The sequence below is a fragment of the Strigops habroptila genome, chromosome Z (assembly GCF_004027225.2).
Source record: "Strigops habroptila isolate Jane chromosome Z, bStrHab1.2.pri, whole genome shotgun sequence".
NCBI lineage: Eukaryota > Metazoa > Chordata > Aves > Psittaciformes > Psittacidae > Strigops > Strigops habroptila.
The window spans coordinates 19,900,483-19,915,562 of record NC_044302.2 but is presented as its reverse complement, the minus strand read 5'-3'; the positions used below and the strand labels follow the sequence as shown (position 1 = coordinate 19,915,562).

General features: G+C 43.5%; 1 protein-coding gene across 2 annotated transcripts in view; it reads left to right on the top strand.

Annotated features, from left to right (window-relative positions):
* Window positions 1–9,349, top strand: part of LOC115600725 (core-binding factor subunit beta) — a 43,078-nt gene extending 33,729 nt beyond the window's left edge. For both annotated transcript variants that reach the window (XM_030470016.1, XM_030470015.1), the window contains exon 6: window positions 7,030–9,349. In XM_030470016.1, the coding sequence (XP_030325876.1) occupies window positions 7,030–7,052 (23 nt within the window). In that variant the 3' untranslated portion in view covers window positions 7,053–9,349. The remainder of the gene's footprint in view (window positions 1–7,029) is intronic.
* The last annotated feature ends 5,731 nt before the right edge of the window (window positions 9,350–15,080 follow it).

Genomic DNA, 15,080 nt, shown 5'->3' with positions numbered 1-15,080 from the left:
TCTAAAAGGGAGCATTTCACTTTTTCTCCCTTGGAAAAGAAGTTTTCATACAGGAGTAAAAATTGTAGTGAAGCTCTTAAGCTATACACTTGCCATGCTTCTTCCTTTCTTGGTTTGCTGTAAGTTCAGTTACCAGTGTGGTGGTACCAGAATCTGTAGCTTCATAATAGCTTTAAAAGAAAGATGCAACCATTTTCAGGCAAGAGAGTGCATCAGGGCTGGTAAGCAAATTATGCTCCTTGGCCTGGTTGCACTCTATAACTCTCTGCAGCTGGTGGTGGGAGAGCAGACTCAGCATATAACACAATGGACGTGTGTGTTTAGTGAGGAGTACTCTATTTCTAGGAAGTAGATTGTTGGAGGCTTGAAAGGAAATCTTGATGGAGGTAGGTGCTAAATTATTTTTATCTATGGCCTTTGTCAAGAAAATTGTTTATTTTGACTTTCAGTATAGACTTTATAACATTAATCATTCTACAAGGCCTTTAGTCTAACAACCAGATCTCTTAGCAAATTTGAGACTGTTTTCCATTTAGCGGTGCTTGACAGTATAATTAAGAAAGATGAAGACTACTTCTTCCCAGGTTGAAGTGAAAAGGAGAGGTGACTGGAAAATGGCTGTTGTGGCCAGCAAACAAACTCTAGAGGGTGGATCTGGGTCACAAAGTCTTATGCTGATAGCTACACCTGCTGGGAATGTGGTAAAAATCGTATCCTCTACTGAGTGCCAGCAGGTTCTAGGTACAATATGTAGTGATGATGGGGTCCCTTCGATGCTGTAGCTAAAGCTCTTCTGAGAACTGAAGATTGAGAGGAGGAGTCTCTTTTCAAGCCCCACAGGGACCGGAAAGCACACAAGGTGCTTCATCAGGCTGCGACTGTGACCATAGAAGTTCTCTTATGTGTAAGCTGTTACTCTTACTGTGTTGTAGTGGCCTGGTTTTGCTGACTTCAATTCTGAGAAGGCTGTTTCCCCACCCCTACTCTTCTATTGAGTAAAGGTGACTGAAGTGGAGGTGTGGCTAGCATTTTAACCTGTACAGCAGAGGTTCTTACTAACCAGCAGCTCAGAGAAGTTTCCAATTTGTTACTTTTCTTGATGTGGGTCTGCCTCAGTTAGCAGGACTAACATGGAGGTGTGCTTGATTGGAACAGGTCATTTTTGAGTGGTGCCCTCTTTGTTTCAGGTTGGGGTTTTTTGGCTGGGTGTTGGGGGTTTTTTTGTCCTGCAGTTGTATGCTTTTTGAAAAGTATCTGCAGTGAGTTCTCAGGTTTGTGATTTGTTTTGGTATTTTATTTAAATCCTTTTCAGGAGGTTGACAGTCCTTCTAAGAGAATCCAAATGTTCACTGTTTAGTTTTTCATAACATACCCTGATTTTTCACTTATTTAGTAAATTATAGACGACAGATGCCAAGGCACATAAAGCATCTGCTCTGTCTGTTTCAGCAGTATGGAGTTGCCAGAATGCAGTTAAAGAATTGCAGTGGAGTTGTCCATGGAGAGATTTTGTTTTGGCTACTCCTTGTGACAGCCCTTCTTCAAATTACCTCCCTCCTCTTTCCCTCTTCACCAGTGTCCCAAGTTATAGATGCAGTGCATATTGTTATACTTGTGGTTGCACTGCCTAGTATTCAGAGGTCCCAGTTTTGCCTGCTGGTATTTTTTTAAGTGATTCGTTGACAGGAAGGGCCATCTTCATGGCAACCCTGTCCATCCTTACTAAATTTACTTCCAGCTTTCCCAGTTCTGCTTTCTTAGAGCTATCGTGTAAACCACATGGTGGGACTGCATTATCTTTTCCTGATGAACTCATGTGGTAAAAGGAGTTGGTTTCCTTGGGTATCTCGGAGGCCTCTGAAGATGCACAGGAAGGGGGTAATTACAGATGTTTTCTCAAAGCCAGCTTAAGGAGTTTTATTGGCGCTGTCAAATGCACAATCAACTGCAGCATGGGTCAGGATTGAGTGGCCAGAGGAAGATGGTAGTGTCCAACTGTCTTGGCTGCTGGAGGAACTGCTTGGGTGCCACCCTCCTTAACCACCGTTATCCTTAGATTTCTTTCTCCTAAGTGCCCCAGTAACAGATGTAAATGCCCCAATGTGATCCGTGTCCAAAAAATCCTAAGTTAATGACTTGATGGTTTCAAGCTATCTAATTTATTAAGAAGAAAATTAATATAATATAGGTATTACTGCATCATTCTCTTGGTAGGACTTATAGCCCATGCTAGGTAGCCTATATTTAAGCTTGGGAAAAGCTCAGAGATCACAGAGTTGAAGGGAGTATAGGTGTAAAAGCATTGCAGCTTCTTGTGTTGGTGTACCCTCAAGTCAAAATGGTTTTGTCAATAACTTTTTTCAGTTAGTATATTATTACTCTCATGGTATCAGCATTATGAGTTCAGGGTGAATAAATCTAGAATAGCATGAGGAGGCTTTGAAATGTTTTTTGCCAGATACATTCCTGCAGTTCTTTCTGTTGGTCATCACACTGTCTCGAACATTAGAGGTTTTAAATGGCTTGTGGCCAGTTGTAATTCCTTCTGTACTGCAGAAGATTTGCGTGGCTTCATGTGCTGAAAATGGTGTGAAGTATTTTGGGATATTGAAACTCCCTATGTGTCCATCACATTTAACTATTAAACTTCAGGGTATTTTGAAGGAAGTGTTCATTAAAATACATTCATTTTTAGGAAAATCACAGCTGTAGTGATTTTGTAGGGATCTGTGTACTACTTAAAATTTACATTGTTTGTTAACATTGTTTATTCAGCTAAATAACAGATGAATGACATTTGAAGTAGTGCTCCTTCAAATTGAAAATCAGCATTTGAAAAATGAAATATGCTGAGATAAGATGAATAACTACTGTTTTCTCATGACTCATTATGCATGACTCATGGCACAGTATTCCATTTCCCAATGGCAAAGATAGATGCATCTTTCTTAATTGAAGCAAGTGTCCTTAATCTTGGACTAGCTGAGCTCGTTACTCAGAGTAGTTCTCATGCTTCTGCATGGCTTCACAAGGTGTGCACTACTTCAAAAATCACAGCAAATACTGCAATTCAGAGGATTCACTACCTGTGCTGTCAGTATGGGGCCCCAAATTGAGAGAATTGTGGAAATTGAGATTTTACATCTATAAAAGTGAACTTTTAGCTTCCTGTAATAGACTGAAGAGAACTGCCAGATACTACTATACTGGTAGTCACACTCCTTCTGCGAGTATTAAGGATCTTGTTGCATTTCTTATGGAAGTCGTATTTTGTCCATTGTCAGCAGACAAAAATACCACCCCATGCCTGATGCTGTAAAACATGCTTGCTTCTACATACAGGGTGATTTCTCCTGTCTTTTATGAGTAGTGTTATTGTATATACATACATATATATATGCACATACGGTGCTTTTACTTTTTAATGCATGTAAAGCACAGTTGTAGTTGTTACATACTATGCACATACGCCTTGGCTGGATGGTGACGGGTAGAATAAGCATGTTTCACATGTGCATATTCTTGCATAGTTGTATAGCACAAGTAAAGGAGGGTGTCTCAATGAGACAGAGCTGTCATTCCAGTATGTTGCAGTTGCTTGTATAAATCCCCACTTACTGAAATGCGAAATTACATCTTTATCTGCATGTACTAGTGTAAGAGATTGTAATGACTGCTTTTGGTACATTTGAGGGTAATTTGTCATGCCTTTCACAGATCACTTGAAAGGGTAAATCTGGTAGTTGTTTAGTAGTGGCTTCTACAAACTCTGCAAGTAGCAATGAGGTCATGAATCATGTGAATTCTTTCATATGTTTTGAAAGAAAAGGCCACTTTAGGCAAAGCATAAATGCAACCATATGCCCATACCTCTGAGTCTTCATGGAAATTTGGCGATAAAATTGCTGTGTATATGATTTGTTTACTGAAGAAGAAACTCTCTTGCTTTTAGAGCAGTAGTATAGCAGCAATTAACTCGCTGGTTTTTTTTCTAGCTAAGTGTAAAAACATTTATAGAGTACAAAATTGGTAACTAGATTGGTATAAGTAAGATTTTTGGTAGTTCTTAAAGGTGGTGCATGCCTTCATTACCTTTTGGGAGGAGGCAGCAGTTAAAACCAGAAGAAATCTCGTTACAGTCTGTTCAATAGGAGAAAAGTATGCAAAATGGAACTGTTATCATTTTATTAATCTTCAATTAGTGTGGAAGTATCTATGTAGACTTGTTGAACAACCATTTTGTTTTAAGAAAAAAATCTTCACAGCACAGTTTTCTGTTGGAGGTAAAAAAGTGTGAGCTTTCCCATGTTGACTTTTCCACAGTGATCTTGACTGTCCAAGTTGAATGATTTGGCTTTTGGAAATAATATGAAAATCTCAATTAAATGTTATCTCCCAATATTCTGCATCTCTTCAAAGAGGGCATTTTGCAGAAGTTGCTTCAGGGGCTGAAAGGAATATGCCCTTAAGCACTTAAAATCTGCAGCACTGTATGTGATTGGAAGTCTTTAATGCGATTCTTCAGAAAGATTACTGAGAAATCTGTGGGTTTGTGCACCAGCAGTGACGTCAGTTGTCCTATTCAGAGTTCTTCTGCATGTAGGAAAAGCAGATTGTTTCGTTTAGTTGGAGTATGACCAGTGTAGATAGAACAGAGCGAGAAGATTATCTCACTCCTAAATACCTAAAATGCAACCAACAGCAGTACTGGATGCGTAAATGTAATAGGTAGCAATTGTGATATTTAAAATAGTGAGGGTGCTTCCAAAACAAGAATGGCAATACAACCACTAAAGAAGGACAAGAGGGAATTGTATTATCTGGGAACACGCTGATTACTGGTAGGATTTATTGAATGAACTCTGTGTACATCAGAATGGGGTCATTGCATGTGAAAGGAAAATGTAACTTTAAATCAGTATTTAAATGGGAGGAGAAAGAAGAAGTTCTCTGTTTGGGTTAAGCTAACCAATTGTACTGGGAGCGTAAAATGAGGCAGGCAAGAAGAATGGTAGATAAGGGAGGAAGAAGTCAACAGAGAAAGAGAAGTCTAAATTGGAGAAGATGGCGTTGGCAGTATGTGCCAGAGGCTTAAGTCTCTTCCTGTCTCAACAAAATACGAGAAGTCTCTCCAAGGAGGGAGGTAGTCTCTTGGTTTGCGTTTTTTTGGAGAGCTTTTTTTTTTTTTTTTTTTTTTTTTTTTAGCCCTGAATGTGGCAACTTATTGCAGCTGGTGAGACCAATGGAGGTATGTGGAACAATGCTTATGTAGTGAAGCCTCCCACCAGCTAAGGAGGTGGCCCTGGTACCATTTGGGTAGGCCAAGGTGTCAGCTATTCAGTCTGTACAGGATAAATAAAAGTATCGGCACTGAAATGTCTAAAAAACCAGCTAGCATGTATTAGATGTTCCCGGAATTGAAGTATTGCTTTAAAATCCAAGTACATCAGTGTTTTAAAGTATTTACCTGCAGCATTTGTGTGTGCTGCTTGAAAGCAGCCTGTAGGTAGAGAAAGTAGGCAGTAATATCTTTTATGGTGACTGATATTGCTACAACTGACCATCCTTAACTTCCTCTTTAAAATGCCATCAACTCCAACTGTTTAACAGAATAATTTATTTAAAGGTGTCCTGGGTTCAGCTATAGCAGTCATTTTTCTCCTTCTCAGTAGCTGGTGCAGTGCTGTGTTTTTTAACTTTCAGCCTGGGAACAACGCTGATAACACTGATGTTTTCAGTTGTTGCTAAGTAATGTTTATTCCAACCAAGGACTTTCTCAGTCTCATGCTTTGCCAGGGAGGAGGGGAAGCCGGGAGGAAGCAGAGACAGGACACCTGACCCAAACTAGCCAAAGGGGTATTCCATACCACAGCACGTCATGCCCAGTATATAAACCGGGGGGAGTTACCCGGAAGGCCCAGATCACTGCTCGGGTCGGGCTGGGTATCGGTCGGCGGGTGGTGAGCAATTGTATCCTCTCCCCTTGTTATTTCACTGATCATTATTATCATTGGTGGTAGCAGTAGTGGTTTTGTATTATACTTTAGTTGCGGGACTGCTCTTATCTCAACCCGTGGGAGTTACATTCGTCCGATTCTCCTCCCCATCCCTCCGGGAGCGGGGGGAAGAAGGGGGGGAGTGAGCAAGCGGCTGTGTGGTTCTGAGTTACCGGCTGGGCTCAAACCACGACAAAGGAGAACACACATTACTTCTTTTTTAATACAGGACTGTAGTAAGTACTGGAGTTTCTCAGTTTTGTATTGCTGCTGACTTCACAGGTGCACCAAGGGAAAAAAAGTATGCAATGGTAAAACCGCAAGAGTTAAAACTGTGTCTGTCTACAGCTAAAATTGTGCTAATGTGTTATGTATATCATGTTGTATGTATTTATGTATCATGTTTATTCCAGACAAAGCTAAAGTAAATGTTTCTTGCGTAAAGATACTGAGGGGAGATCTATTTGGCAGTGATGTAACATGCTCTGCCATCTTGCATTGTAGCCTTTCTCCCCAAAATCTTGATCCTGAAAATATTTACAGAAAAGGTTAACAAAGGGAATTTCACAGGAAGGAGAACGTTTTGGAAGAAGAGTGACAAAATTGTTGCCTAACTGTTTTGGAAGTCTCTTGCTGATGGTTGAAGCAATGCTGAGAAGTGTTTCAGCCTGGCTGCAGGAGAGCCTCTGAGGCAGTCTGAGTGTGCACATGTACGCACACTCACTCTCCAGAGCACTAGCCTTGTCTGCTCCCAGGCCAGAGCTGTGTGTCCATCCAGAGGGAGGAGGGTACCGCACTGCTGGGTCCACAGCCCTCCCCTAAGATTGCTGTTGGTTCTGGGGAACTGTTGAATTGGGGGGAAGAATGATTGTGATGTTAAAAATTAATGCATTGATTACTGCTAGAAATGTAAAGTTTGTGCCTTAGAATCATTTATGGTCTTAGTCATGTCAATATGCTGAAGAAATTAACTGATAACGTCTATAAATGTTTTTCCTTTTTTCTGATGCTAAATATGTCTTTATTAATGCAGGCAAGAAGACAACAAGACCCTAGTCCTGGATCTAATCTAGGAAGTGGCGATGATCTCAAACTACGTTAATCAACAGCAGCAGGCGTACCATGGGTCTGCACACATGCATTGCTTCTACTTGGCAAAGGATTTAATAAAAGACCAGAAACTGTGATAACTGGGTATACTATGGTCTGTTTCCTGACCTGCGGCAGTCAGAATCACCACAAACTGCCATGGTTTGCACTATGTTTATGTTACAATACCTGCATTTCCCATTTTAAGCATGTAGCCAATGGCAATTTGAAATTTTGTTTTTTTCTATGCAAACTTATTTTTGTTGGCACTATTTTAGTGAAATGGAAACTTATGCAGCTATAAAACCATTTTTCTCAACTGTAGTAAAAATTGTCACTTAAAAATAGGTCAAGATATTACAGATTTAAATCTTTTTGTTTTGGTTTTGTTTTTTGGGTTGGGGTGGCTTTTTTTTTGTTTGGTGTTTTTTGGGTTTTTTTTTTTTCTCTTTTGGTAAACTGCTGGAAGCCAGTGCATTCCAAGCTTAATTTTTTTAATATGGGCTTTTGGAATTTTGATTGTCCTTATTGTGCTTCTGCTTTATTTTAGATACGCATTCTTATCTTTGTTTCACTTTTCCTTTTTCTAAATTTGCAAGACCTTCTTAAAACTGCTGACATTATTTTGCATTATTTCCAAGCTAAACCCAGTGAATCAGAGCTGTTGGAATCCCTTCTCAAACTGGGGGTTCGTAAACGCTACAGTTGCAGTATTCTTTTAACTGCTAACAATTCGTTCGTTCCACTTTTTAAAGAATAAAATCTTAAGATGTAATTTTCATGCCTTGATAATGCATTCTGCCCCAGTATCTGTCTCAGACTTTATTATGATATCAAGTGAGTTTGGGTGGTTATTATACCCCTGTATATAGTACTTTACCGAAACTCATAGGAAGTCGCAGGCTGGCTTCTGTTTTATTCAGGGATTTTTTTTTAACTAGTTCTTCAAAGGGATACTGCAACTCTACAATCAGATTCAACAGCGCATTCAACTGGGAACGAAAGGTGATATGTATTAAATCATGTTTAAGATAGCTGCTTTAAGTATATTTTGTATCTTAGGCTTTTTGTAAAGTTGTGCTGAATGGTGAAAAGTTGAGATGAGGTTGTGTGCAGAGAATCTCATACTGTGCATAGGACACTTCTCTTAATCTTATGCAAATTAAGACTACATTGCAGTATATATTGCATTTTCTAACAGGGTAAGATTTGGGATGAATTAATCTGTGTGAATTATATTGTTTTGTTTGGGGTGATGGTGAATGGACTTGTTCCAAATTTTTCATTGCATCCAATGAAGAAAATTGATTGGAAATGTGATGATGTCATTTGGCTTTGTTAAAATGTGGTGCTTCCTGTACAGCCTGATGAATTAAAATGTCACTGCAATTCCTTTTTTTAAAATAGGTGATCTGGCTTCAGTATCTTAAGAATTATTTTGACGGTAGAAACTCTGTATGGTTAGAACAGTTAAATCTTTATTAAAATTCTATGATGAAGATAATTATGTTCCTCACTAATGGCAAAACGATGCAAAAGAGGTCTTGCAAAAATGTAAGCAGATGTCAATGTGAAGGAGACCATATGTTAATAATATGAATATTTAACATTCACATCAAAATGTCAGTAACTGTAAACTGTGAGATTGTCATCAAATAAGAATATTTTGATACTTCAATTTAAATGTGATTCACCTGAAAAAACCTTTTTCACTCTGTGGCCACGTATTCTTCTTGCTCTTCTTCCCCCAAAGAAAGAATTTTTCTAAAGTGTTTCTGCAGTGAGTTATTTAAGGGACACCCGCATGCCCCCGCACGCATCCCTAGCCTTGGAGCTCCTCTGCCATCTGTGTATTTTTGATGGAATAGTCTGAAGATGTATTTTAAAAGGTTTTCCTACAGTTTCAGACAGTGGTTTTACACCATGAGTACACAGGAAATTACGCTATCAGATATTAACGTTGCTATCTTTGTGTAAATACTGAACTTTCCCTATCATCATTTAGCATTCTGCTGCTTTCGATATCTTAATGCTGGCATTAAGATCACAAGCCCTTACCCTCTGCTGGTTAGTGCAGACTTTTTAAAGTGCATTTTAAGTTATTGATGCAATTTGATATTTTTCATAATTTCTATTTAAACTGAAGTTGCATCATCTTTCTTGAATTCATCTCCTGTAAGAGTTGCCTTAAGCTACAGGATTGCTTTTGCTACTTTTTGTGTTGTATGTTTAACTTTCATAATAAACTTCTGTGTAGTGAAAACAAGTCACTGTAAATTTATTTCTGTCATCTTGGCAGTCCATTCCCATGTGTTAGGTGTTTATGGGGTGATTTTCCAACCCACTGCCTGGGCAGGGCTGCCTTTGTGTGCATGGGTAAAGCAATAGTGACATCCAGTGGTCACGGAATTAAAGCGAGGACCTCCGTTGTTCAGGGACTGTCCGGAGGGTGTTCATGGCTCACAAAATCTTTAATATAAGGGCATATGTTGGCGAAAATGCGTATTTTTCTGCCCTAAAACTCTTGTGGTTTTTATAAGTGATACATCCTGCTCACTGAAGGGGATACGCTTTCCAAGTAACCCTAAGAAATTTTGTATCACTGGGTTGCAAGTTGTGCATGTTTCTAGAAGAGTCTTGTTTCTGACCATGTTTTTACAGCAGCCATTAAACCTTGCTAATTGTGTGCTTTGGATGAGGAGGAAAACGAGGTAGTTTGCACATTGAAATTCAGGAAATGGGGAAATGTGGTGAAGTCCTGTGGGGAAAATATGAATGGTACATGCTACACCTGCAAACCTCGTGTGAAGCTGCTAAAATCTTAGGTGGTATAACTTCAGTGGTGGTTGTGTTCTGAAATCACATAGAGGATTGCTTTCTGAATAACTGAGGATCTGCCGCCTGCTTTGGGAGTGTTTGCGTACAAAACGACAGTATAACCATATATGCTTTTAAAATCTGACTGTAAACAGGTTGGAGAGTGCCTCATAAAAATGGTGTTGACTGAGACATGTGGCTCTTCTGAAGAAACTGCAGTTTGGAAGAGAGGTGGCTCTTAAAACAGACAAAACCAATGAACTGTGTTACTACGATTACATGTTCGTGCTGGCAAGTGGTGTCCTTTTTAGGTACCGTAGGCTCTGCCATGAGAGCAGCTGATTTTGAAGGGCATCTGTAAAGAGCAGTTAGTAAAGCTGTTGGATAACTGTTTACCCACAAGCTCATGGGATGATGATTCACTTCTCTGCCCAAGGTGTATCACAGGTGGATGGGTACCTTGTTTATAAAGCCTTTTCTTGAGTGGAGCTGTCTAAAGGACGGAGGCACTTTGTCCCTGACTCCCCCTAGGCTGAGGTTGCCTCTTGGGTGCATGAATAGCAGAGGCAATCTGAGAAGCTTCCTGCATGAGGCACCTGCAGCAGAAGAGGATTTTTAAAACATTAATCATAGAATCCTAGAATGATTTGGGTTGGAAGGCGCCTTAAAGCTCATCCAGTTCCAACCCCTGCCGCGGGCAGGGACACCTTCCACTAGAGCAGGTTGCTCCAAGCCCTGTCCCACCTGGCCGTGAACACTGCCAGGGATGGGGCAGCCACAGCTGCTCTGGGCAATTACTTACAATCCTTTCCTTCAATTAGCATAATGTTGAGGTGGCTGTGTTCAATTTGGGAGTGAAAGATCACTTGGAGCTCACTGAAATGGAGAAGGATATTGGTGACCTGGAGCCCAACTGGAGCAGGTGAGGTATGGTCACATCTGGATTGCTCTTTTCACCTCTTGAATTACACAGCCTCTTCCTAACCTGAGAGAATCCATAGTATTACTTGTTTAGTCTGTTTTACTGAAGCTTCCAAATCCTGAACCCACAGGTTTGCTCATCTCTCTTGAAGGACACGGTAGCTCTGAGCTGCCCTGCCCTGGTCTCCTGGCCCCCCTTTTGAAAGCAAGCCACCATGGAAATGAAACTGCAAGTGAAAACAGCAGCTTTTCTGTTCCTGCAGATCTGGGAGGGTTTGTCTAATAATGAGCCTTGTTCAGGTAAGGGCTGGGAAGTTAAGTGAAGGAGACATGGGTTTGGAGAACTCCAGAATTGCGTGGCCTGACAGGGTCTTGGCAGGACTTCCGTATTTTTTTTGCCTGCCATTGGTTCCGGGCCCCACTCTACTACAGCTGTACTCAGGAACCCATTCTGTGTGTAGGAACAGGACCCCTTTCTGTGGTGACATTATTCTGTTAGTACATTTCCCATGCAAATGAGAATGACAAAAATGGCTTCGAGGATGAGAACTGCAGTGTGAAGTCAGAGCAGAGCCAACATTTGCATAGGCCACATTTCTCGTAACTCATTTGCCTGACATCCTGTCCTCACACTGCTGCGACATGGAAATCCCAGGACATGCATATTCACCAGCTGCCGCGCAGCTCAGACTGCTCACAGGTTAAGTAACTTTATTAAATAGCTTTCTCAATTACAGGTTGAGATAAGTGACTTGCCAGAATTGCCTCAGGCTTATTTCTTAAAGCTCAGGAGTGAGGAAAGGGGGAAAGTAACACAGAAGAGCCAAGTGATGCTTCGGCTGGTGCTGTCACTCCGCAGTGGGTGCCTGAGAGAGGCTCAGGTACCTGTAGGGAAGGGAATGAAGTGGGAAACGGGAATGTTTCTTGCTCAGCTGGATGCTTCTTACTTGGCCTGGCCCACAGTTTATCACAGCTGGTGAGGCTTCTGTGAAGTCTTTGTTGTTCCCCACAGCTCTTCTGATGAGTAATTTGGTGTCTTGGGGGATGTGGGTTTGCCTTGTGCTCCACTTACCCTCACTCCACGCTGTAATTCTGTTTTTCACAGGAACTGGTGGCATTATCACTTTTCACCCTTTGCAATCCCCTCTCTTGCCCATAGCAGGTGAAGGGGAAGGGTTAGCTTGAAAATAGGGAAACCACCTAGAGCTGGAGGAAAGTTTGTACCGGAGAGCTCCTGTGTTTTCCAGCCATTCTCCACTGGTTTGCTGAAAGAGACTGTCTCTACAAGCCTTGCCCACTTGCACCCCCAACTCTTTCAGCTTTTCCTATTCATACCATGCAAAAATCCAGCAAAGCAGAAAAATTAGCAGTGTAAGAGAACTAAAACATTTTGACTACTGGATGTGCTTGGCCTTGAAAGCTTCTTATGTGAATATGCCGTTAGCGAAGAACAAGGTTGGGGTGGTAGTGGTGCTGGGATATTTCTGGAGTGTTTCAGGGCTTTGGCTCTTCGCAGCAGGGATGCAGATCATGGCTCTTTAGGCTGTGCTCCCTGGGGAGAGCTGGGATGTGAAGAGCTGAGGTCTGCACAGGGAGAAGTAAGTGGTTTGTGGAAGAAGCCACTTGAAGGTGGCTGGGCTTTTCCTTTGGGAAGTGAGCAGGTACCTGAGCACATCAGGTGGAAGAGGGAAAGGGGAACCTGCAGGGGCAGGCATTCCTAACACCAACCAATTTCCTTCAAGGCTAGCAGGCAGTGTTGTGTTTGCCCTCAATGTAGGCTGGCCAAAATGGTTGTGGTTCTTGGCTTGAACGGAAGGAAGAGGGGATATGCGGTACTGAGGGCTCCTACCTAGCGCAGCAGTGCCGGGTGGCAATTACTGGATTTGTTCTAGCCCACAGATTTGGGAGGATATTTGAGGATGCTCAGCCTTCCATGCGGGCTGCCTTGTGGTCCAGCTCCAGGTCACTTGCTCCAGCTGTGTTTGAGGACAGGGGCCAGTGTGAGGAGGAAAGGGTGCATGCAACATGCGGTGTTGCATGCACAGACTGCTTCTAGCTGTCCTGTGCTTGCCTTCTGCTTAGGACAGAGATGATGCTGCTGCCTCTGAGAACCCCCTGAACCCCTTCCTGCAGGGACATCCCCGCCCGGAGCTGCTCAGCGGATGCTCCCATACAGGGGAGAGGGCAGATCCTCTTTCTGGTTCTGCTTTCGGTTCTGCTCTGCAGAGCACGATTGGTGTACGGCTGCTGGGACCTGGTGTCAGTGGAACCATGGGTGTGTGACTCTGAAACCACCAACCCCACCAAAGGTGCCTTTGTCACCAGCTCCTTCAAACCCTCTCTGTGTCTTGCCCTTTGCTTCCGCATCTCAGGCAGGGCATGCTGGTGGGACCACGGGACACCACGCTGCAAAGCAGGACCAGAACAAGAGAGAATAAACTGGAAAGTGAGCCCCTGTGGTCCAGCAGTGCGAGAGATGGCTGCAAAGGGAAGAGGAGCAGGGTGGAAAAGCAGGGTCTGCAGGAAGGACCTTGCTCCAGCTGCTTGACTTTGCCCAGAAGGGATGCCAGCCATTCCTCAGGCTCTTCCAGCATGGCACACAGCCATAGCAGGACCTCTTCTACCAGCAAACTGGGCTTGTGCTCTGCTATGATGAGTCTGTAAGAGACTTTTAGTCATGTCAGACAGCAGGCCCTATGAAAAGCTGTTCTTGTTACTGTATTGAAGATCTGCCGCCCTTTTAACATCCAGCCCTGCATTTTAGCGCTGTAGCCCATTGCTCAGGCTGGGGATTTTAACAGAGCAGCAACTGGTGGACGTTTCCCACTTGGTGCTTGCTGTGGCACATGGCACAGGATCTGCCCGCTCCCCGCCCCCCTTCCTCCCTCTCTGAAACAGTTTCTTAGACCAAACAAACCATTAGTGAGGGTGATGCTCCCGTCAAAGGAGGTAGAGGGTTTGCACCGGAGACCAGCGGCTTGGCTCTGTGGCTGAAGCACATGGAAGGGAGCTCAGCTCCTTCCTAAGTGGGTCTCTGGTGTTTTATGGCTGTTGGCAGTGTTAGCTGGATGCCACATGACAGCAGCAGCAAACACGGATGTTGGTTTGCGTGCAAAATGGATCCTTTGGGTGTAAGACTCTCTCTTGCTGGGGCTGAGCTGGCGGTGGGGATCTGTACAGCAGATCCCTGCTAGCAGCGCCGGAGGCACATGCTCCTCTCAGCTTCCCAAAGGGCTGCAGGGCACTTGGCTGCTGTCCCACGACTACAGAAAACCAAAAATGGGACAGAAATATAGCCTTGGCTATGTGGACTGGGGTTGCTCTCAAATGTCATTTAATGAAGCTGGACTGCAGGGAGGAATTTCCAGTAATGCTTGCATTGGATTAAGTAATTTTCCACTGGAAACAAACAGGCTGCAAAGGGGGCTAGGACCTGGGAGTGGGGCTGAGCATCTCTGTTGTTTTATCCATCACAGGCTGTGAGAAAGATTCGAGTCATTCCTGCACTGCTCATTCGCAAGAAGTCAGCGACAAAGGAAGCAGCCAGAGATCCCAAGCACAAACTACAGGCTAGGCAGAGAATGGGTTGAGAGCGGCGCTGAGGAGAAGGACTTGGGGGTGTTGGGTGATGAGAAGCTCCCCATGACCTGGCTTCAGTGTGCGCTTGAGCCCAGAACCCTCCCGCATGCTGGGCTGCATCCCCAGAGCGTGAGCAGCAGGTCGAGGGAGGGGATTCTCCCCCTTCTCTCTCGGGAGACCCCCCTGCAGTCCTGCATCCATCTCTGGGGCAACAGCACAAGAGGGATGTGGAGCTGTTGGAGCAAGCCCAGAGCAGGCCGTGGAGATGCTGTGAGGGCTGGAGCACCTCTGCTTGGAGACAGGCTGAGAGAGCTGGGCTTGTTCAGCCTGGAGAAGAGAAGGCTCTGGGGAGACCCTAGAGCAGCTCCAGTGCCTAAAGGGGCTACAAGAAACCTGGAGACGGGCTTTGGACAAAAAGGGACAGGAGAAGAGGGAATGGCTTTAACCTGAAAGAGGAGAGGTTGAGATGAGATCTTAGGCAGACGTTCTTCCCTGTGAGGGTGCTGAGGCGCTGGCACAGGTTGCCCAGAGAAGCTGTGGCTGCCCCATCCCTGGCAGTGTTCAAGGCCAGCTTGGACACAGGGGCTTGGAGCAACCTGCTCTAGTGGAAGGTGTCCCTGCCCGTGGCAGGGGATTGGAACTGGATGAGCTTTGAGGTCCCTTCCAACCCAAACCAGT